Source organism: Paramormyrops kingsleyae, chromosome 15 (genome assembly GCF_048594095.1).
Source record: "Paramormyrops kingsleyae isolate MSU_618 chromosome 15, PKINGS_0.4, whole genome shotgun sequence".
Classification (NCBI taxonomy): domain Eukaryota; kingdom Metazoa; phylum Chordata; class Actinopteri; order Osteoglossiformes; family Mormyridae; genus Paramormyrops; species Paramormyrops kingsleyae.
This window is the reverse complement of record NC_132811.1, coordinates 825,363-847,328: the sequence shown is the minus strand read 5'-3', so window position 1 is coordinate 847,328 and position 21,966 is coordinate 825,363. Positions and strand designations below refer to the sequence as shown.

General features: G+C 44.9%; 2 protein-coding genes and 1 long non-coding RNA gene across 5 annotated transcripts; 1 reads left to right on the top strand and 2 right to left on the bottom strand.

Moving 5' to 3' along the window:
• Positions 1–3: 3 nt before the first annotated feature.
• Positions 4–2,572, bottom strand: pex11g (peroxisomal biogenesis factor 11 gamma). Of its 2 annotated transcripts, XM_023843945.2 has the most exons (5): positions 2,436–2,572; positions 2,101–2,289; positions 1,779–1,957; positions 1,603–1,674; positions 4–1,097 (listed from the first exon to the last, which is right to left on the bottom strand). In XM_023843945.2, exons 1-5 carry the CDS (start codon positions 2,496–2,498, stop codon positions 869–871), a joined length of 732 nt encoding a protein of 243 aa, XP_023699713.1. In that variant the 5' UTR covers positions 2,499–2,572; the 3' UTR covers positions 4–868. The 2 variants fall into 2 exon arrangements, with proteins under 2 accessions (XP_023699713.1, XP_023699714.1); XM_023843946.2 differs by lacking the exon at positions 2,436–2,572 and having other exon boundaries at positions 2,101–2,233.
• LOC140578459 (uncharacterized) lies at positions 1,837–7,547 on the top strand. Its single transcript, XR_011982634.1, has 3 exons — positions 1,837–1,965; positions 2,103–3,134; positions 7,298–7,547. It is a non-coding gene; the product is annotated as an uncharacterized lncRNA (long non-coding RNA).
• Positions 4,151–21,578, bottom strand: si:ch73-40i7.2 (uncharacterized). Of its 2 annotated transcripts, none has more exons than XM_023844115.2 (16): positions 21,110–21,578; positions 15,301–15,983; positions 14,540–14,636; positions 13,482–13,561; positions 11,963–11,982; positions 11,420–11,457; positions 10,435–10,567; positions 10,085–10,244; positions 8,147–8,324; positions 7,976–7,995; positions 7,811–7,871; positions 7,241–7,304; positions 6,555–6,717; positions 5,430–5,463; positions 5,123–5,160; positions 4,151–4,708 (listed from the first exon to the last, which is right to left on the bottom strand). In XM_023844115.2, exons 2-16 carry the CDS (start codon positions 15,893–15,895, stop codon positions 4,677–4,679), a joined length of 1,713 nt encoding a protein of 570 aa, XP_023699883.1. In that variant the 5' UTR covers positions 15,896–15,983; positions 21,110–21,578; the 3' UTR covers positions 4,151–4,676. The 2 variants fall into 2 exon arrangements, with proteins under 2 accessions (XP_023699883.1, XP_023699882.1); XM_023844114.2 differs by having other exon boundaries at positions 15,301–15,949.
• Positions 21,579–21,966: the final 388 nt, after the last annotated feature.

The following is a 21,966-nucleotide window of genomic DNA, read 5'->3' as shown; positions in this document are numbered from 1 at the left end:
GGATTACGATCCACTGTATAGAAATTTATTTAATTTTCAAGTTATTAATGAGCAAGTATAATTTAACATATTTACAGAAACAGCAGGGAAAACTGTTAGATTATTAACAGCTATACGGCAACTACACAAATAATAACTAGTGAAAAAAGTTTCTATTGTCAGATAAATCTGAATAAATCCTGCTAAACACACAATGTGTCATAAAATACGATTAAACATCGAGGCATAATCATTTAAACAGTCAAAAGAAAGCATTTATGTAACTACTCAGTAATTCAAAATCATATATGAATCCATCCATTCATCATCCAACTACTTTTCCTGTTGAGGGCAGGTGGAATCTATAACATTATTAAAATTATTGCAAACGTTATAATGACAACTGAAGTGCAATCAGTACATCAGTTTTATTGTTTACAGCAATTAAGAGCAATGTGAAACACGCTTATTCAGAGACATTTATTTAAATCAACTCATATGCACACACATTTTATGATCATTCTGTAATGTTATTTAACAATATGTGTCATAAAAAGACTGCAATCTCAAAAAAGAGAAATAGAACAGTAATTTGAAAAAACAACATATTTACACTGCTTACAGTGTTTTACAAAGTTTATGATGAAAGGCTGGAACCCAAGTATCCATGAGAACTGTAAAACATTCTATTAGAGGCTAGGCAGTAGGCCAGGGTTCTTCAACTCTGGACCTCGATTCCAAATCCAGGCCATGTTTTCAGTTCTCCCAGCTAGTTGTTTAATAATTACTGATTCTGATTGGTCAGAGGCTTCACCAGCAGTGCTCGGACCTCAAGGACCGTGAGTGAATAACCCTGCAGTAGGTAATCATTCTTCATAAAATGCAAATACTAGCCATTAGCCCCTCCACCAGAATATGTCTGGTATAAGCCAATCAGAGAGGACACTGTGCCCAGAAGTCCCACTAGCCAATGAGGGAAGCGGCTGGACCAGAGGAAACCCGGAGGCAGCCAATGGATGGCATTGCTCAGGTCGGCCATACTGGAGAGGATAGAGAGGACTTCGCTGTGCACCTGCTGCTGCACCTCAGTGCTCCTGCTCACCCCGGCCTCACTGAGACTGAAACAAAGAGTCCATGAAGGGTTTCAATGTACAAAAGGTCCACATTTCAAATCAGTTTTATCATAGGCCGAGTTTGCCGGCTAAATATCAGACTTTTTAACTTCATATAAATCATAGGATGAATGATATAGCAGTAGCATAGAATTGCTCTGATGATTGAAGGAATTATCTGTTACAAATAGGATTAAACTAAAAATTGTTCTTGTGTATGTTCTGCAGCTTATTTTTTCTTATAAACAATAAAAATATATTGATAAAAAAATAAATGTTCCTAGACAGGCTGGTATCCCACCCAGGGTGTGCCCCTGTGCTGCAGGTGCCGACTACCGATTTATAAAAGTGTTGGTAATACACTTTTCTGTAGCCATGCAGAAACTATCAGGGTGAAAAACATATAAAGTTTAATCAAACTGGTCCTGTCAGATTCTGTTCGAGACTGGCCATATTTGATGTTTAGTTTTTTTTTTTTAGATAAGTAAATCTCTGAAAGATTTAGGCTCACCTCCCCTTTCTCTGATTGGTTCTCCCATTTTTCCTCAGCTTCTTCCGCAGCAGCAGAATGACTCTGACTGACCTAAAGAGAGCAGGATCTTCTGTTAAGGTAGTTGAACGTGTGAGCAGAAGTTCTGTTTTCGGGCGTTTTGCCAGATGGCAGCTCGCCGAGGCTGGAAGCGTCACCTGAGAATGTTCATCAGCAGCGATACGGCCCACATCAACGTGCTCAGCGTCCACCACCTCGCGGACTTAACACCGATGAGCCGAGCATCAGCAGCCCATGCGATGTGCTCCAATGGGTAGTACAACTGATCGGCCAGATTATTAATCACGCATATCCAGCGCACCCCCGCATCTTCCTCCTAAGTAGGTACGCCAAAGATCATTCACAGCAAAAACCAAGAGCAACAAGTTATATCACATGTCGCTGTTATATAAAAATTTTAAAGGCCAGTTTTGTTTTTCAAATATAAAGAATGTCAGCACTGCACTGATTTTTCCTTACAGAGACGCCTAAGCCGTAACTCCAAGTGTAAGCGAACATGGAAAGGTCATCGAAGAGACGCAGGACAGTGCGACAGTCGCTGAGCCGGGATGAAAACAGCAGCAGTCTGTTTCCCAGCTGTGACGATCCTGATCCTCTCCGGGAAACGATCCCACCAGCTAACAGGGACCCGTAGCATAGAATTCTAATCTAACAATGAAACAGAAGTAATGCGTCAATATATGCAGCCTTTGGGAAGTTTTTTTTTTTAGCATATTCTAAATTATTATAATAACTGCAACCCCTGTCATCTTACATTGCTTTCGCCTGGTGAAATTATAAAAGAAGTCTCTTACCACTTTGTCTCTTCCCCTATAAGACTCAAGCAAATTTACTAGCGATTCCAATGAATTTGGCATTTTCACCTTGTTTTTTTTTTACGTATTTCTTTATTTACGTCGCTCAGTATTTGCACGACATCTACCGACTTAATATTATCCGGTGTAAATGCCACACTCCTCTACAGCCACTGAACTTTGAAACGAGACCCATGACTGAAAAGCTGAAACCTGCAAAAACCGGAGTCAGTTCCAGTTCCCGGTCAGTGGTGGCCGCATCTTCAAACTAAAAGTCAAATTAATAACGTTGGTTATAATTCCTACGAATTTTATCAATATTCCATTAACGTAAATAGTTATTTTTAAAAGTTTAATGAGAAAACACTTAGGCTAGTGTTGGAAATCTAGAACAAGGACAATCTATATGTATGTGTATGTGAAGTCCGGGGAATAGCCAAGTCATTGTTAAAGCAGGATCAGAGCCCTTGTAACTGTATGTACCACTAGTTTTATTTCACTGTCGCTTTAAGGGAAGGTCATGTGTAGCACGCGAGGTGCGCAAAAAGAGGGGTTTATTATTACGTACGCATTCGTCATCGAGGGCCGAGCGGGGCCCTCCCCTAGGGGTAAATTGTTAGATATTTTTCCTGCATGTACAGAGAATGAGGAGTACGCTGCCGGGCCTGGATGAAGTCGGTCTGCGCTAGTTTTGCACATGTACGTCAAGCTGTTTGCTGGATTACAGATAATACAGTACATCCGTGTTGAGAACCGCATTACGTGGGTCTTGTAGCGTTTTTGAGGCTGGATTCTGATAGTTTGAAAGCGCTACACCATGTGAGGGTTTATGGAATGAGTACCAAAATTAACGGAATTTGCATTTCACTTAAATTGTAGTTTATTTTAAAATGCCGTAGTATCAGTTCGATTCAGGTCGTACAGTTGTAAAACAGTCTCAATTTATTCTTTGAAAGTTGAGCATGGAGAATGAGACCACATAATTTATATCTCGTAGGAGCAGCAGATTTGATCCATCTGAAGGTCGTACGGTTAGTAATGTTTTTAACTTTAAAACAGATATTTCATTAATGTTATATTTATCCCGCATGTCCGTACGTTGACAGTACAGTTAAATTTTTCTTTCACTGTCGAAAATGCGTTCCTCCTCTGCGCGAGGAATTTGTTCATACAGTGTGTGATTTAAACTTGACACGCACCTGATTTAACACCCAGCTAATAAGTCGTTGCAATGCAAATCGTCATAACAACCGACGGGAAGAAAACACAGTAGTGTTGACATACGTTCACTAAACTCGTGCTTCCGTGTGAAACATTTCCTGCTAAAGGTTTGCAAAATAAAAGTAGCTGTTTTAACCGGAAGTGAAGTAGAATTCCCTGCGTTAAGTGAGCAGGTTCCCATATGGGACTAGACGCATTGGCAGATGGGATGTATTGGACTTTTTCTATAAATTAAGAAGTTAAAATGCCACTTCCATCGTGTTGGTCAGTATATCTAAATAAATTCTAAGTAAATATAAGTTTGTGGGTCGTAACCTAACTGGTTTCTTTAGTGTGTGATTTGTGTGTGACAACCGGTCTGTGGCTTGGGATAAACATTACGCCTTTGTCCCGTGCCCTCTTGCCTCCCCGTCCATGAAGACAATGGAAGGATCATAGAATATGTCCACTCTTTGGTGAAGCAATATGTTTAAAAGAAAACAGAGTACAACTCATTTAAATAAATTCTCATTTTAATTGTTATATTGCAATAATATAACGTCAAAGCAAACATACAGTAGTCACATCATTCATTAATGGGCAATCGTTTTTGTATTTAATACTGAGTAACACTTTCTGGCAGACTGAAATTCTGTTTAACACACATACAAAACATTTACAAATATATCTGTGACTGATGGAAAAAAAACAAAAATGTAATTCAACTTCAGCTATTATGAACAAAAATGCATGCAAATAAATTAGGTACAAGTAAAATAGGCTTTAATTTTACCCATTTGCTTTTTTATCCGTTACGCACTTCAATGTACTATACAAAAGATGACAATTTCATAGTGTATAAAAAAGCAAAATGGTTGTCATGAATACTTTTTACATGTTTGGACTGTTGGAGGCTGTGCAGTCTGCATGTTAATCTAGTCTTCTTCACATCATTGTTAAAAAAGGGAATAGTCTCAGGTTGCATGGTAAGAAAAAAGACCCATTCACAGGCGTGGGGGTTATCTCTCCACAGGAAGCTCTTCACGTGGTGCTGGAATCATTGTCATAGACATCTGGGGCACAGACAGACACAGAATAGATTCAATTGGCTTGATTTCTCAGTGCTAGCAGTTCTATTATTATTTGTATGCCTATTTAAAACTGATCTAATCTCATGCTGGAAATAAGTTGGTAATCTGTTAGTCTAACAGAGGGGTCACCAACTCCGGTCCTGGAGGGCTACTATCCAGTAAGTTTTCTATCCTACCTGGCTTCAGATGAGCCATACTAGTTCTCAGGTAAATACCAGGAGCAGGTGTAGTTCATCAGAAGCCAGGTAGGATAGAAAACTTACTGGATAGTAGCCCTCCAGGACCGGAGTTGGTGACCCCTGGTCTAACAGCAATCTTAGAAACACAATTATGAATATATAATAACTGTTTTTACATATACCTCTTAATATGAATCAGAATTTTGAAATAACAGACCTTTATTACTATCAACATCATCATATATGTCCCCTTCCCTGCAAAATAACACAAAAATATTTCACATGAAGAAATGACACATCAAAAATAAACATCATGTTAGATCAAACATGTATCTAGCAATATGCATAAGGTCTTTCAAAATTTCACAGAAAGCTTGGTGTCTGAGCCAGTCAAAGAAATTTGGTCATGATGTAACTGATGGGGGACCAGTTTGCTGCTAGTCCTGAGTTACAGTGTGTCTATGTGTAAAGGCTACGCTTAAAATCCTGACTGGACAGACCCCTGAATGAAAACTCATACTCACTCTTGCAGCAGGAGTGCCCTTGGCACATACCCATCTATTAAAAGAGAGGGGAGAGGGAGGATTTAGACAATCCATTCCATTGTTCAAACCTAACAAGGACTAGCTTTTAATCAATATATAATTTCCAATAAATTAATACAGCGGACCCTTGACTTACGAACTCAATCCATTCGTGAGGGCTGGTCGTAACTCAAGACGGTCTTAAGTCAAGACCATTTTTCCCATAAGAAATAATGAAAATACCCATAATGCGATCCGAATCTCCCAAAACACCTAACTAACCTTTTCATAATAAAAAAAGTTTTGCATAATGTGCGTAATTTACCAGAAACACCAATAATTTTCCTAGTGTACTCACTCGCCTTTCAGTTATCCACACTAATAATAGCCTTTCTACCTCGTCTAACTCTGTTGATCGTGACTTATTGAGTAACACCTTTAGCAACACTAGCTTCCTCATACAAATCTTTTCTTTGTAACACTGTCGAGAGGGTGGATGTCGACATGATGTATATATTAGCGAGATCGTTCACACGAACGCCACTCTCGTATTTCTGCACATTTTCCTTCTTCTTTTCCATTGTGATTGCTTTCTTTACTTTCTCTTCCTTCCTAAGCTTCTTTTCTAGCTTTTTTTGGGGCCATTTTGATAGCAATTAGTGAAATTAATTATATAAAGTATTGCACTGACCGAAATGACGCCCACAAACAGGCGTATCTGGGCTCAGACTGACGCTTACAGGCGCCTCTCGGGCATCACGGCTGTTTGTTTACAGCCGCACAGGCGGATACACGTTTCGGCCTCGACCGGCATTCGAGTCGTAACTCAAGACTTTTCAGACTCAAACTAAAATTTTGGTCGTAACCCAAGTTGTCCGTATGTTCGTAACTCGAGGGTCCACTGTATATTATCAATATCAAACATACAAGTTATTTGTGTTATAATTTATAATAACGGAACACTGAATAATCCCTCAAGAAACTGATAATTATGCTGCCGTAAAGCCATTACAATTCACTATATTGTTTTACTGTGTTAAGTTATGCGCAATATTCAATATTTCTAGCTACCAAAAGAATATCAATTGCTGATTTAAGCCACTAGAGGGCAGTCTTTGCACGTACATTTCCCCTGTCCATTACGACACAGCGCTTTCCTGTCGTTCACAAACTGAATGACTTCTAGGATTTCGCCCGGACTCAGAGGAAGGTCCTTCCCGCTTCCCTTCTTCGTGGTGGTGTTTGGGTCAACCATCATCTTATACTTCACCTGTACAGGTCCTTCAAACTAACAGCACAAAAACAGAATTTTGTCTTGCAAATGCTTCAGTGATTCATTACAGCAGTTTAGGTGGTGGACACACAAAACACATAGGATTTTAATCAAAGATGCTTTTTAAATTAATCTGACTTGGCGTTAAAAATCAATACTGAATGTAATATTGACCAATCAGTTAAACGTTATCCAGAAATGTGTAATGTACTGTTATGTTTTTTTTAAACACCCAATTGAAGAAGCCAAATATACAGAAATGTTTATAATTTATAGATATTATGAGTTAAAGATTCTTCTGCATAAAATGCCTAATGTTGATAGCTAATATTAACTGGTTGTGGGCTATAAATAAATAGATTAAATAAATAAATTAGACTAATTACAAATTGATTACATATAAATATCTTGTAAAATACATCAAAATTAGCCCTTCTATTTTCACATAATAACATACTAATATTACTTTGTACTTGAACAATTTAGTGCATGATCCCATTTGCTTCTGATTGTACTAAATAAAATATTAAAGACTCACCCTAAACTTTTTTCTAAATTCTTTTTCTTCCTTCTCCTGTTTCTTGCTTTTCTTTAGATCCAGACTAGAATGGAAAAAAGAATCAAGCTTTAACATGCAAGCACGTTTTCAGCCTGATACCACAACTCTGAAGGGCTGACTTCTGCATTCCAGACTTTTATGTGAATTTAGCACATCAACTTGCCAGAATTGTTGCTGATGTGTTTAATTAAAAATTTACTTAGGAATCTGCAACTGCTGGATTTTAGTGCTTGCTTGCTGGTAATATCCATATTGTAGCGGGATGGAACATGGGCGGCTCAATTGATTACTATTGCATAATTCTTGCAGTTGAATATAAAGCTACCATGCCCAGTTACAGTATGAGTGACGTAACACATTCAGCTTTATAATACTTTAATAGTTCAACTGCACAGATTTTCATGTTACTGTCTGGATTTGCATAGAGGACACTTGCAGTTTCCACACTCACTGTATTCAGACCTAATCATGACGCCAGGATCCAGTGCCTGTGTTTCTCCATTAGGCACCATCTATTACTGCAAAGGGACTTCAAATGTTTGGATGTACCTGATTTCTGGTGGTGGGGGGGGGAACATGTCTGACAAGGGATCCACATCGTCGTACACATCTGTTAACGGTACAAATATCATTCAGTCTAATTATCCATGTGGTTTCAAATTTATTTCTATGTATGTTCAAGCCAAAACCAGTAAATTTCCACACTTTTCTTACCTTCATCCAAATTTTCACTGCTGTAAAAACAAACAAAACAAGTTTTACAAAACGGTACCAAGGTTTGTTTAGACTGGGCGCACTGGCCATCTAACCTTCCAGACTGTTTGGAATTCATCATGCCAGCATTAAACAATTTACTGAAGATGTATGAAAGTGACGGCAGGTGACCTGTTCAGCTGGTCCGACGTGCCCACATCATAATAGAGGTCATTGGCGTCCGCAGGGGGCAGCACAGGGGGCAGCGCAGGGGGTGGCGCAGGGAAAGCCACATCGCTGGGTTTGCACAGGAGCCTCCGTTTCACTTCCTCATAGTCCACTTCCACGCAGGTGTTGCTGATGTAGCCGTCTACAAATACAGGTTAACAGGTATTGGCCGTCTACAAATACAGGTTAACAGGTATTGGCCGTCTACAAATACAGGTTAACAGGTATTGGCCGTCTACAAATACAGGTTAACAGGTATTGGCCGTCTACAAATACAGGTTAACAGGTATTGGCCGTCTACAAATACAGGTTAACAGGTATTGGCCGTCTACAAATACAGGTTAACAGGTATTGGCCGTCTACAAATACAGGTTAACAGCTACTGACGAGTGGCTCTTTACATCTGAGGCAAAGTGCAGACATTAGGTCAACTGTTTTATTTTCATCATGCGTAACTGCATTTCTTAAGAATTGGCTGATGGTGGTCTGAAAGGTGTTTCTCTCTGGGGGGTCATATCTATACTCTGTTGTTTGTTATATGTCAATGCAAGATTTTCATATTGAGAGCAGGTGTGCTTCATTTGAATGCTGGGTTTGAAAGTGTTCTATAGATACCAACACACTGCAGAGTGGCTCAAACAAGAACCAGAACATGCAAGAACAATAAAGGCACAGGCACCAGTGAAATAAATATCTGATCTTGGAACCTGGCAGTTAGAAGGTAAGAAAGCTTTCAACACAATCAGCCGGCAGGACAGTGACCGTAATCCCAAAATCAATTGCACGGTTGGGTACCTGAAATAGCTCTTTAGATTTCTAGCAATTCAGCTCACCATCGAGGGCATCAGAAGGAGTTTGACATTGGGGGGGGGGGGGGCTATATTTAGACATCGCAATGGGCACATATGAGATGTGGACATGATGTGATGTTTAAAGTTATTTTAAAATAATAATGATTTCATCATTTAAAATAAGACTAACACTATTTAGGATGCAGTTTCAGAAATAAACATGACTAAAACATAACTGATGTACAAGATAAAATGATTCTGCCTGATACCGGATCACCAATCTATCATACTGCACATGCAGGGCTGCCAGCTTTGGTCACCTGGCCGAGTTTTTTCCCCAAACGTATTAAGATTTATTTGTGTAGCACTTCTTCCTGTTCCTATAGGTATTAATACAGGCATCAACTTTTGAATTCTATGCTTGCTTAACCTATCTGGTTAACCATGTACCGTGCTTTTAACACGGCGAGAGCACATCCTGCACCGTTTCGAATTCTACGTCCCAGCCTCCTTCTGCTAAAAGGCCTTCGGGCGATCTTGTGGGCTAATACAATTTATTCTGAAAGGAAGCTATATGTCTTACATTGAATTTGCACAACGATACTGATATTTTGAAAGAAAAAAGTATTGATTTGTTCATGAGTGATTGCTTTAATAATAAAAATCAATTAGGGTGACCTAATTCCGAAACGGAACACTTGTCTGGTACAGGTCAGCCATTTGGGTTGGGTTAACCTGTAATTTTGCTTTAGTGACTGGTTTGTCTAGCTAATTAGATATAGCAGACATTCCCCATAAAGCACTCATCTGTATGTGTCAGTTAGTTACTGATGTACCAATGAACACATTGTGGAGAAATTAAGTAGTTAAGGAAGTGTTTCCCAACACAGTCCTTGGGGACCCACAGACAGTCCATGTTTTTGCTCCCTCCCAACTCCCTGCCAGATAATCCACATTTTTTGCTACCTTCCAGCTAAAAACATGGACTGTCTGTGGGCCCCCAAGGACCAGGGTTGGGAAACACTGGGCACTGGGTTAATACAAAAGCTACTTCTGTTTCACTGGAACACTGCAGGTCTGAGATGCAGGTAGGTCGCTGTATCTGACTTACAGTTGCCGGCCATTGTCCTTGCTAGCCACTTGCCCTCAGGGGTGTTCTTCACCTGGATGATCTCCACTCGGTCCCCCTGCCGCACGCTCAGGTCGCTCTTCCCGCCCTGGTAGTCACGAGTGACCCTGGCTATGTTAAGGACCTCCACGTCCTTTGGGAGCTAAGAACAGATCCGTAGAGAAGAGCTACTCAGTGCCACATTAACAGGAGACATATAAACATAGTTCATGGGAAATTAGAAGTTTCAGAGGTTTATGAAACTGAAACCCTAAAATGCCAGGAGCACATTTTCAAACCGAGAAATGAACCAGCCAGCAAATATGCTGTGATTTATGCCTCAAAAACGAGACCTTAAATTTTTTGCGGTACTCGTTCTCCTTCTTCTGTCTTTCCTTCTGTTCCTTTACTCCCAGTTCAGGCTGCTGTCTCACATCCTTAGGCATTCGCTCTTTGATGGCAGGAGGCTCAGTAAAATCTTCAGGTCTGCGGGGAAAAGCCATCAGGATGTTTAGGGCAGCTGGTTGGGTCTCCGCGCTCAGCAGGACTGGCCCTGTGTTAAGGTCCAAGCCTTGGATATGCGGCAGAGCAGGACTGGCCCTGTGTTAAGGTCTCAGCCTTGGACATGCGGCACAGCAGGACTGGCCCTGTGTTAAGGTCTCAGCCTTGGACATGCGGCACAGCAGGACTGGCCCTGTGTTAAGGTCTCAGCCTTGGACATGCGGCACAGCAGGACTGGCCCTGTGTTAAGGTCTCAGCCTTGGACATGCGGCACAGCAGGACTGGCCCTGTGTTAAGGTCTCAGCCTTCAACATGCGGCACAGCAGGACTGGCCCTGTGTTAAGGTCTCAGGCTTGGACATGCGGCACAGCAGGACTGGCCCTGTGTTAAGGTCTCAGCCTTGGACATGCGGCACAGCAGGACTGGCCCTGTGTTAAGGTCTCAGCCTTGGACATGCGGCACAGCAGGACTGGCCCTGTGTTAAGGTCTCAGCCTTGGACATGCGGCACAGCAGGACTGGCCCTGTGTTAAGGTCTCAGCCTTGGACATGCGGCACAGCAGGACTGGCCCTGTGTTAAGGTCTCAGCCTTGGACATGCGGCACAGCAGGACTGTCCCTGTGTTAAGGTCTCAGCCTTGGACATGCGACACCGTGACTTTATCATTGTGTCATGTACACCTCCCCCAGTCGCAAATCACAATTTCCACTGGGCAATAGTACTGGCTAAATTATAATGTGAAAATGTATTCTTATTTTTAATTATAATATTTTTTTCTTAGTATAATATTTTTTTCTTGTATTTTTTCTTACAGAATATACTGAAAATGTTTAACTCACTCATCAGCTGTTTCATAGATTTCCCCTCCATCACTTTCCTGGAAAAAAATTCATGCACTGTGTTAATCGTGCAGTGCAGTGTCATAACTGTCAGTCACTGGCTGCCAGTAACAGGATTATATAATGATAAATGAACCCCCACCTAACCATAAACTCTTTTACATTTCTCTTATGTTGTTGTGAAATATTTCCACATCACTTTATAGTTTTCTTTAAATTATAACATGTTATAAGTATAGATTTTTATACACACATTTCTTATATAAACTTTATATCTATTATGTATTAAGCCATGACAGTAAAGACCCCCCAGGATACTTAAAATCTACATTTTGGGGAAAATATTATACACAGTAGAGGGAATAGAAACTGAAGGGTGGAATATAAAAAATATTTCACACTAAATAAGAAACACATCTAGCAGCGCAATACACAAACATTTCAGGGCAATACCTGTCGAAAAACAATCCGGGCTGCACCAGTGATTACGGCAAGGCAGGAATATTTAGAGGCTGTATGACCTACAGACTGACGGAAACTTACCTCAGCTGGCTGCGGTGAGTCTGTGAATGGAAAAAAAAACAAATATAAAAACTTTAACATGTTACATGTACAGAGTACAAGGGAATTCATGTAAATGCCTTCAAGACTAAACTGTGGTCACAGCAGCAAGATGAGGACCCTGCAGAAATATTACTGCTCAAATCTGTATTTTTATTTATCTGTAGAAAATGTGATTGCTTTACTTTATTTTCCAAACTATTATTCTTAGTTTGGAAGAAGAAAAAATGTATATAATGAATAACTATGAACACATGTCTGATGTCTTCCATTATTCGAGCATCCATGCATTTACTAACTGCTTATTCTGGGCATGAGGCAGGACTACAGCCTGGGCAGGATGCCAATCCATCACAGGGCACGAGGCAGGGCTACAGCCTGGGCAGGATGCCAACCCATCACAGGACACGAGGCAGGGCTACAGCCTGGGCAGGATGCCAGCTAATCACAGGGCATGAAGCAGGGCTACAGCCTGGGCAGGATGCCAATCCATCACAGGGCATGAGGCAGGGCTACAGCCTGGGCAGGATGCCAGCCCTTCACAGGGCACGAGGCAGGGCTACAGCCTGGGCAGGATGCCAACCCATCACAGGACACGAGGCAGGGCTACAGCCTGGGCAGGATGCCAGCTAATCACAGGGCATGAAGCAGGGCTACAGCCTGGGCAGGATGCCAATCCATCACAGGACACGAGGCAGGGCTACAGCCTGGGCAGGATGCCAGCTAATCACAGGGCACGAGGCAGGGCTACAGCCTGGGCAGGATGCCAACCAATCACAGGGCACGAGACAGGGCTACAGCCTGGGCAGGATGCCAACCCATCACAGGGCACGAGGCAGGGCTACAGCCTGGGCAGGATGCCAACCCATCACAGGGCACGAGGCAGGGCTACAGCCTGGGCAGGATGCCAACCCATCACAGGGCACGAGGCAGGGCTACAGCCTGGGCAGGATGCCAGCTAATCACAGGGCACGAGGCAGGGCTACAGCCTGGGCAGGATGCCAACCCATCACAGGGCACGAGGCAGGGCTACAGCCTGGGCAGGATGCCAACCCATCACAGGGCACGAGGCAGGGCTACAGCCTGGGCAGGATGCCAGCTAATCACAGGGCACGAGGCAGGGCTACAGCCTGGGCAGGATGCCAACCCATCACAGGGCACGAGGCAGGGCTACAGCCTGGGCAGGATGCCAACCCATCACAGGGCATGAGGCAGGGCTACAGCCTGCGCAGGATGCCAACCCATCACAGGGCATGAGGCAGGGCTACAGCCTGGGCAGGATGCCAGCCCTTCACAGGGCACGAGGCAGCGCTATAGCCTGGGCAGGATGCCAACCCATCACAGGGTATACAGATGTATATGAAAGTCCACAGAGGGTGGAGGCGTGACTGGAACCTGCCGCCCTGCAGCTGCTGCCGCTCCCATCATCCTACAGAAAGCTCTGCGCTCCATTGGCTGCACAGACAGCATCAGTGAGGGTGTCCAGCTGGTCTAGCTTTACCTTTGTAAAATGGGGGGGGCGGCGGGGGTGGGGGAAGAACGTCAATGTCGTCATACGTCTCCTGGTCGTCTTCATTGTGTCTGTACAGTGAAGAGGGGAAAACAGAGGAACAACGTTGGAAACAGGGCACTAAGGTCACATGACTGAATGATAATCCCTGTGTAGAAAGAGTAGGGACAAATTCCGAAGTCTGCAGCCGTTTGTAAAAGCCGAAAAAAACTGGACTCCACATTTAAAGACATTTTTCAAAATATATCATTTAAATCAGTGCGTCTCAAACTAGCCCTCGGGGACCCCCAAGACTATCTGGCAGGGAGCTGGGAGGGAGCAAAGACCGTCAGAGCCCCCCATGGACGGACTGAGAAACACTGTCTGATGGTTTCTAGCAAACAGCTGCCGTCTTTTTCCTGCAGCATCGTATGGCCATTCAAAGGAAGCTGCTGGTTTCTCCCCTCTTTATTTTCCCCACAGCTTCGTCATCTCTGTACCACTTATATCTTGCTACTGGCTCATCAGCATCCTGCACTAGAAACGTTGCAAACTGATGCAAAACTCGCTCTTAGAAAAGCGAAAGGCATTTGGAGAAAGGAAGCCACGTCCTGCACTGCGGCCCCCGCCATCCCAAAACGCACGGGGAGGAGCGAGAGGCCTCGCTCAGCCTCACAGCGCGCGGCATTTCCCCTCCCTCAGAGATGGCTCTTCCTTGAAGTCTCGAGAATGTTTGTTATGGCGACACATTGGCCTCAACTTCCTTATTTGAAAGTGTGTTATGAACAGCACAACGGCACAGTACAAAGATGGATTCAAGTAAAGTTGAGGAATGAGCCCAAAAGCTGACATCGGTCTCCCGGCACATTTTATTTATGTAGCAGCTGCTTCTTTCTGAGATCCAAGGTCTGACAATCCTAGCAACAACTGGGAAGTGAGTCTTAAGGGCCACACTCAAATCATTCTGCTGAGTCTGGGCTTTGAACCAACAACATTCTGTACATAAGCACAGCACCCCAGCCCACTCAGCCATGAACTACCCCAGGAAGCGCATTACGGCATATACTGACGTGACAGAGTGCTGCAGGCTCAGGGAGCTTGGCTTAAATGGAGGCCGTGGTGGAGCAGAAGGGCTGCTTCTCCCAGAAGAGGCCGGGCTACTGCGTCCTGTCGAGAGAAACAAGGAACCTCCGTCAGCACGGAACCAGCTGGAGAACGAAGAAGCGGGAACAGTCCATTTATACAGCACTATTATACTAACATCATTATAATATGTTCAAATCCTTTGTTTTTAAACCTCGTGCTGCTCGTCGTTCAACACGCTGCTGGATTATCCGTCTTGTACTTGGACTATTTCATCTTTTTTAAATGCTGCTGTTTATACCTTAATTTCCCTTCAGGAATCAATAAGGTTAATCTAACGATCTAAAGAGGCAATGCTTAGAGAGTATTTTTATATAGCAAAAAACTTGTGCTTATATATTGCCAGATTACAGCATTGCGTGATTAAAGTTTGAATTTTAAATAACGTTCCCATTAAAATCACACCTTGACTCATTACACTGTGCTGTTATACTGTAAAAACAGCAGGCACAGGAAAATATTTGTGGATTTTCCCACTACATTTAAATGCATTACACTGTTGATCACCAAAAATTCTAGTAAAAACTTTCATTAAACAGAGTGGGGTGTGACAGGCAAAATGCAACAAACTTAAAATGCGCCAAACTTTTGAACAGAGCGTGTTACTTAGAGTGAGTTGAAACAGTGTATGTTACTTGTCTGATGTGAACCATGAGTTGAGCCTGACATCAGGACGAGCGAGCCTTACTGTCTGCCTTCTCTCGAGTAGACCGCCTAGGGAGGGGAGGACCAGCGGACCCTTTGCGGAAGGCATCCAGGTTGACGTTGGGGGGGCGCTTAGGCTTGAGAGGCCGCATCCCCTCCGGAGGCAGGGTCCGTAGAAGTGGGGGCACTTCAGCCATGTTCCTCTGGCTGCGTATCGAGGACGGGGTTGGCAGCACTGCCTTGGTGACCAGTCCATCTGGCACGGCTGGCTGCTTCAACGATAGGTTCTGCAGAAGTTCCCCAGCAGCTTTGACTCTCCCTGACTGCCTCTCCCTGTCCGGCTGAGATGTTCTGGTCTCCTGAGGTACTGAGACAATCCGGTGGGAAGGAGGCGGTCTTGGGAAGACACCCAGTGGTGGCATCGGCCGCACGGTGCCCTGGGACTCAGGCTCTGCCACAGATTGCTTGAGCTGGGGAACTGGAGACAGACGAGGTCCAGGCGCCATCGATGGAAGAACAGGTGTCGGTTTAAGTCTGGCAGCTCCATTTGCAGAAGGGTCGGGTCCAAGTGGCAGAATGACTCTTGGAAATCTCTGCAGCGGAGGTCTTTGGATTTCAGCACCTTTGACGTCAGTCATTTCTGTCTTCACATGAAATCTGTCCCTCAAGGCTTTGACGTCCACACTCTCCTCCTGTCAGAGAGGAGTCAGAAACTGAGCTGCTCTACTGCAGAGCGGAAGACAGAGAGGCAGCCTGTCAGGCCCCGTCCCTCTGCAGAGCGGAAGACTGAGAGGCAGCCTGTCGGGCCCCGTCCCTCTGCAGAGCGGAGGACAGAGAGGCAGCCTGTCGGGCCCCGTCCCTCTGCAGAGCGGAGGACAGAGAGGCAGCCTGTCGGGCCCCGTCCCTCTGCAGAGCAGAAGACTGAGAGGCAGCCTGTCGGGCCCCGTCCCTCTGCAGAGCGGAACACAGAGAGGCAGCCTGTCGGGCCCCGTCCCTCTGCAGAGCGGACGACAGAGAGGCAGCCTGTCGGGCCCCGTCCCTCTGCAGAGCGGACGACAGAGAGGCAGCCTGTCGGGCCCCATCCCTCTGCAGAGCGGAGGACAGAGAGGCAGCCTGTCGGGCCCCGTCCCTCTGCAGAGCGGAACACAGAGAGGCAGCCTGTCGGGCCCCGTCCCTCTGCAGAGCGGACGACAGAGAGGCAGCCTGTCGGGCCACGTCCCTCTGCAGAGCGGACGACAGAGAGGCAGCCTGTCGGGCCACGTCCCTCTGCAGAGCGGAACACAGAGAGGCAGCCTGTCGGGCCCCGTCCCTCTGCAGAGCGGAGGACAGAGAGGCAGCCTGTCGGGCCACGTCCCTCTGCAGAGCGGAACACAGAGAGGCAGCCTGTCGGGCCCCGTCCCTCTGCAGAGCGGAGGACAGAGAGGCAGCCTGTCGGGCCCCGTCCCTCTGCAGAGCGGAGGACAGAGAGGCAGCCTGTCGGGCCCCGTCCCTCTGCAGAGCGGAACACAGAGAGGCAGCCTGTCGGGCCCCGTCCCTCTGCAGAGCGGAGGACAGAGAGGCAGCCTGTCGGGCCCCGTCCCTCTGCAGAGCGGAGGACAGAGAGGCAGCCTGTCGGGCCCCGTCCCTCTGCAGAGCGGAACACAGAGAGGCAGCCTGTCGGGCCCCGTCCCTCTGCAGAGCGGGAACACAGAGAGGCAGCCTGTCGGGCCCCGTCCCTCTGCAGAGCGGAGGACAGAGAGGCAGCCTGTCGGGCCCCGTCCCTCTGCAGAGCGGAGGACAGAGAGGCAGCCTGTCGGGCCCCGTCCCTCTGCAGAGCGGAACACAGAGAGGCAGCCTGTCGGGCCCCGTCCCTCTGCAGAGCGGAGGACAGAGAGGCAGCCTGTCGGGCCACGTCCCTCTGCAGAGCGGAACACAGAGAGGCAGCCTGTCGGGCCCCGTCCCTCTGCAGAGCGGAGGACAGAGAGGCAGCCTGTCGGGCCCCGTCCCTCTGCAGAGCGGAGGACAGAGAGGCAGCCTGTCGGGCCCCGTCCCTCTGCAGAGCGGAACACAGAGAGGCAGCCTGTCGGGCCCCGTCCCTCTGCAGAGCGGAAGACAGAGAGGCAGCCTGTCGGGCCCCGTCCCTCTGCAGAGCGGAAGACAGAGAGGCAGCCTGTCGGGCCCCGTCCCTCTGCAGAGCGGAACACAGAGAGGCAGCCTGTCGGGCCCCGTCCCTCTGCAGAGCGGAAGACAGAGAGGCAGCCTGTCGGGCCCCGTCCCTCTGCAGAGCGGAAGACAGAGAGGCAGCCTGTCGGGCCCCGTCCCTCTGCAGAGCGGAACACAGAGAGGCAGCCTGTCGGGCCCCGTCCCTCTGCAGAGCGGAGGACAGAGAGGCAGCCTGTCGGGCCCCGTCCCTCTGCAGAGCGGAGGACAGAGAGGCAGCCTGTCGGGCCCCGTCCCTCTGCAGAGCGGAAGACAGAGAGGCAGCCTGTCGGGCCCCGTCCCTCTGCAGAGCGGAGGACAGAGAGGCAGCCTGTCGGGCCCCGTCCCTCTGCAGAGCGGAAGACAGAGAGGCAGCCTGTCGGGCCCCGTCCCTCTGCAGAGCGGAAGACAGAGAGGCAGCCTGTCGGGCCCCGTCCCTCTGCAGAGCGGAAGACAGAGAGGCAGCCTGTCGGGCCCCGTCCCTCTGCAGAGCGGAACACAGAGAGGCAGCCTGTCGGGCCCCGTCCCTCTGCAGAGCGGAGGACAGAGAGGCAGCCTGTCGGGCCCCGTCCCTCTGCAGAGCGGAACACAGAGAGGCAGCCTGTCGGGCCCCGTCCCTCTGCAGAGCGGAGGACAGAGAGGCAGCCTGTCGGGCCCCGTCCCTCTGCAGAGCGGAAGACAGAGAGGCAGGCTGTTGGGCCCCATCCCTCTGCAAAGCACTCGGCAAGAGCAGCAGCATGCAAACACAAAGTGAAACTCATCCCACACAAATAAAGTGACCAAAAAGCCCCAAATCCTTCTGACACTGTGCATAAAAACTGACACCAGATCCAAAAAGAAAAATCATATTAGCTGAACATCCATGGTAAAATATAAATGACTGATGACATTTTGGAAGTCATTTCTCATATATTGCATATCTACACCCAGTCAATCAATGGGACAGTTTCGCTAGAAAGCAACTTTATCTGTCTCATACTGAGGTCCATTTCAATCATGGGTCTTCATTGATTTTATTTGTCAATATCTGCTTTTTACATTTCCATTCTGGTTCAATGAGATCTCTCAACACCTAAAATTCATTAAGCAAATATGTGATACATGATTTTTCTTCAATTTTTCAGTTTCTCACAACACCGACCAGTTAGCAGATACAACATGGATGGTTTTTCAGATTTTCTGGATTAAATTAGACTGACACTGTTGCGCAGCTCTGAAATTAAGAGAGTGTTAGGAATGCCTCAAAAAGTGTGAAATACAGCAGGAAGATTGCAGAACCACATTTTTGTTACACCAGTTACACCAGCTGACGATAATCTGTGGAGAGAAATGGGGAAACAGTTTGGTTCCTGTAAAAATGAGGTCACAGCCGCAGCTGTAAAGAGGGCAACGACGCTTCGCTAACTGCTGAAATTAAGTAATACGAACTTTACTGAAACTATTCATAACAGTGAGGAATGTATGAAAATCAACACCTGAGTTAATAATTGGTTAAATGTAAACTCCGAACAATGTACATAGGCAGGAAACGCCAGCAACCACACAGAGAAATGGGTACACTTAGGAACTCCAACAATGGTAGCCATAGAGACAGTAGTTAACCTATCAGAAGCATGCATTCGCTACTCTGAATTGTTCAAAGACACAGGAAATAGGCAGTTTTTCTCTGTGTTGCCTTACAGATTACTGCATCGTGCACAGCCTTACACAAAATGGTTTTGTCCCGAAAACATATTCTATACTGCCGCATTTGAAATGATTAACAGGAACATTGTACTTTCAATTAAATACCTGAGGTAAACGAGTATTGTTTTTATATGAAAGGCGTTACCAGATATTCTCAACCAAATCAGCAAAAATGTAATTTATTAAAGAAATGACCCGTAATATAAATGGAATTGAGAGAATGCCGGATAACCCACAAAGAAATAAACGAGAATAGGGCAGCCTATTTATTACTCCTCGAAACAAATTAACGAACAAACATAATGTAAGAACATGTCTATTCATTGTGCGATATATGAACCTTTTCCCATTCACCACACCTTGAACTCACTGTACATGTACTGTAGTGTACATTCAGCTGACTGAATCAGCATTATACACCACGAGTGCTATGATTAGCAAAGGAGACATGTTACCACATCATGACTGCGTGCTCTAGGCCCAAAACGATCTGATCCGGGGTGATGCTGCTCTACACTTCAACTCAAGCGTTTTTGAAGTGCTTGAGGCAACTAGTCAAACCCAGCCTTCTTCTCATTTACTCTTAACATCTTTCCATTGCAGTTCATCCCATTTTCATCATAATTTACACCGAATTATGCCCCCCGGCTCTTTGAAAAGTGCTCCAGGGTCTCCCGATGAATAACCCCAAGCGCGGTCCTCACCAACACAGTATAGGGGTATGTCTCAAAAGAGAGCAGGACAGGTTATGCAGAAATGAAAGGATCCCTGTGTACTTGCACAAATGGCAAATAAAACATAATTTCGGTGTCGCCAGGGTGTTTCCTGCCTTGGGTTTCCTTGGCAGGCTGTGTGGCCACACTGGTGCCCACCGATCATGCCTTCTGCATTTCAGTCCCACCCGGCCTGTCTGCTCCACCTGTACCTGAATAACCCAGACCCTAACCTCAGAGCACTACGGTTTCTAGCACCTGAAAGCTATTTTGGAAGGTCTCCTGAAATATGCCTCCCATTACAGGACAGGCAAGTACATCAAATATCTAATCATAAACATATTTTATGTGAAAGCAAGTACACGCTTAAATTATATTTTCATATCCTGATATTTTTTTAACAACAAACAACAGAAAGGAATCATTTACTGCATCCTTTATAAATTGTGCAATCTGTCGTAATAATGCTCACATTTAAGTAGAAACCACAATCAAAAATGATTTTGGTTTGGTGCTGCTTCCTTAATCTCTGTTCGCTACTGCAGCTGTTTCTAAAGCTGGTTTATTTAAGTACAGCTAATCCATCTATACTGTTTACAATTTAAAGTCAATTGAAAGTCAACAACAAAAAATACCTTAAGTGAATGACAGTAACTTTCTGTCCGAGAAAATAATTTTTAGATAAAACTTTCTTAATATAAATATACAGGAGAATGTAAAATGTATAAATGTTCATTAAACACTTCATTGTTCATGTTCATTAAACACCCTTAAAGTGCGAAATTATGACTTATGTAGTTATGGTTGTGATTCAACAGCGTATGACTGTAAAAGGAGCAAAACAGTATTACAAAAAAAAACACCATAAGCTCCATCTATAACCAGCGCCAGGAATCCGTATCCTAGATCGTACCAGACTATTGTAGTTTCTTGTTCGAAAACTACATTTTGACAATCCTACATCGTGCTTAGGTAAATGGTCTCTCAAGAGCAATTTTAATCACAGGTGCAATTACTATGAAATTCCAGAAAATTACTCCCCGGGGGCACCTTGCTCATTAAACATAATTAATTGTTTAATAACGAAACGGAAAAGGAATCAAGCCGTTCCGAATTACATTACTAGAGAAATCCATTACTTTACATTATCTACTGATAAACAATCAGCAACAGTACGCGTCGACGCATCATCCTTTATTTTGAAACAACCCAGAATTACATAAAGCGATAAGATAATGCTGCAATTACACCGCCGACAATTGTGCTGTATCTTACCATATTTAAGAGCGTCGTTTACGGTCCAAAAACGCAAGCTTGACACGTTAAGATCCCACGTAGGAGTGTGTTTTTCGGAAGTTCAGGTGCTGCCCCGCACGTAGTGGTTCCGCTTTTCTCGTAAAGCACATTACCTCGGTACTGTAGGCTGTAACCTGCGCGCAACCGGCCGAGAGGCGCGTCAGGAAATGCAGCCGGCGCCGTGCCCACCGGCCGTCTCCTAACTTTTCTGCAATATTTAAAACACTTCAACAGTGAACAATTCAGTAACGCGAAGACTATAATGGGAAGCTTTTCTTTTAAAAACGCTCTATTCTGTAACATTTTTCTGTTCTGCACACACTTTCACATCTTCTTTCGCTGTGGAGGTTACAGCGTAAGTTGGGCATATTTTCACATTCTTCCCAAAATTATAAATATAAGCATAATATTTAAATAACCGCTGTTTATTTGAAAATTTTTCTCACGAATTGTTATCAGAAACAATGAGATTTATCGGAATGAAGGCACTGTATGACTAACGGACCGATAACACTAAACACTGTAATCGATGCGTTGATGGTTATACAGCTCACTGTAATGAGCGTAGCTATTCATTTATATTTATTTGGACTGAATACATTTTGTATAGCTACATTATTGCGTAGCCTATTTATATTGCTGTTTATTTTGCGATTTTAAAATAATAAAAACACACTTTTATTATTGCTTGTTAAATATACATTCATAATCTAATAAGATATAGGCCTACATTAATAATCTAATGAAGCATGCCGGTTATACTATCAAGCTATACGTAAGTGATTTTTAAATAAACACCTTTAAAACATTCGTAAATGTAGTTTCAGAAACAGTGG

Bases quoted from the DNA above. Each gene is read 5' to 3' on its own strand.
- pex11g (XM_023843945.2), bottom strand. From the start codon at position 2,498: ATGCCAAATTCATTGGAATCGCTAGTAAATTTGCTTGAGTCTTATAGG. The intron at 2,290-2,435 runs GTAAGAGACTTC...TTTCATTGTTAG, and splicing joins ATAGGGGAAGAGACAAAGTG to ATTAGAATTCTATGCTACGG. The intron at 1,675-1,778 runs GTGACGCTTCCA...TGCTCTCTTTAG, and splicing joins CTGCTGATGAACATTCTCAG to GTCAGTCAGAGTCATTCTGC.
- si:ch73-40i7.2 (XM_023844114.2), bottom strand. The intron at 7,872-7,975 runs GTAAGAAAAGTG...TACCGTTAACAG, and splicing joins CAGTGAAAATTTGGATGAAG to ATGTGTACGACGATGTGGAT. The intron at 7,305-7,810 runs GTACATCCAAAC...TTTCCATTCTAG, and splicing joins CCCCCACCACCAGAAATCAG to TCTGGATCTAAAGAAAAGCA.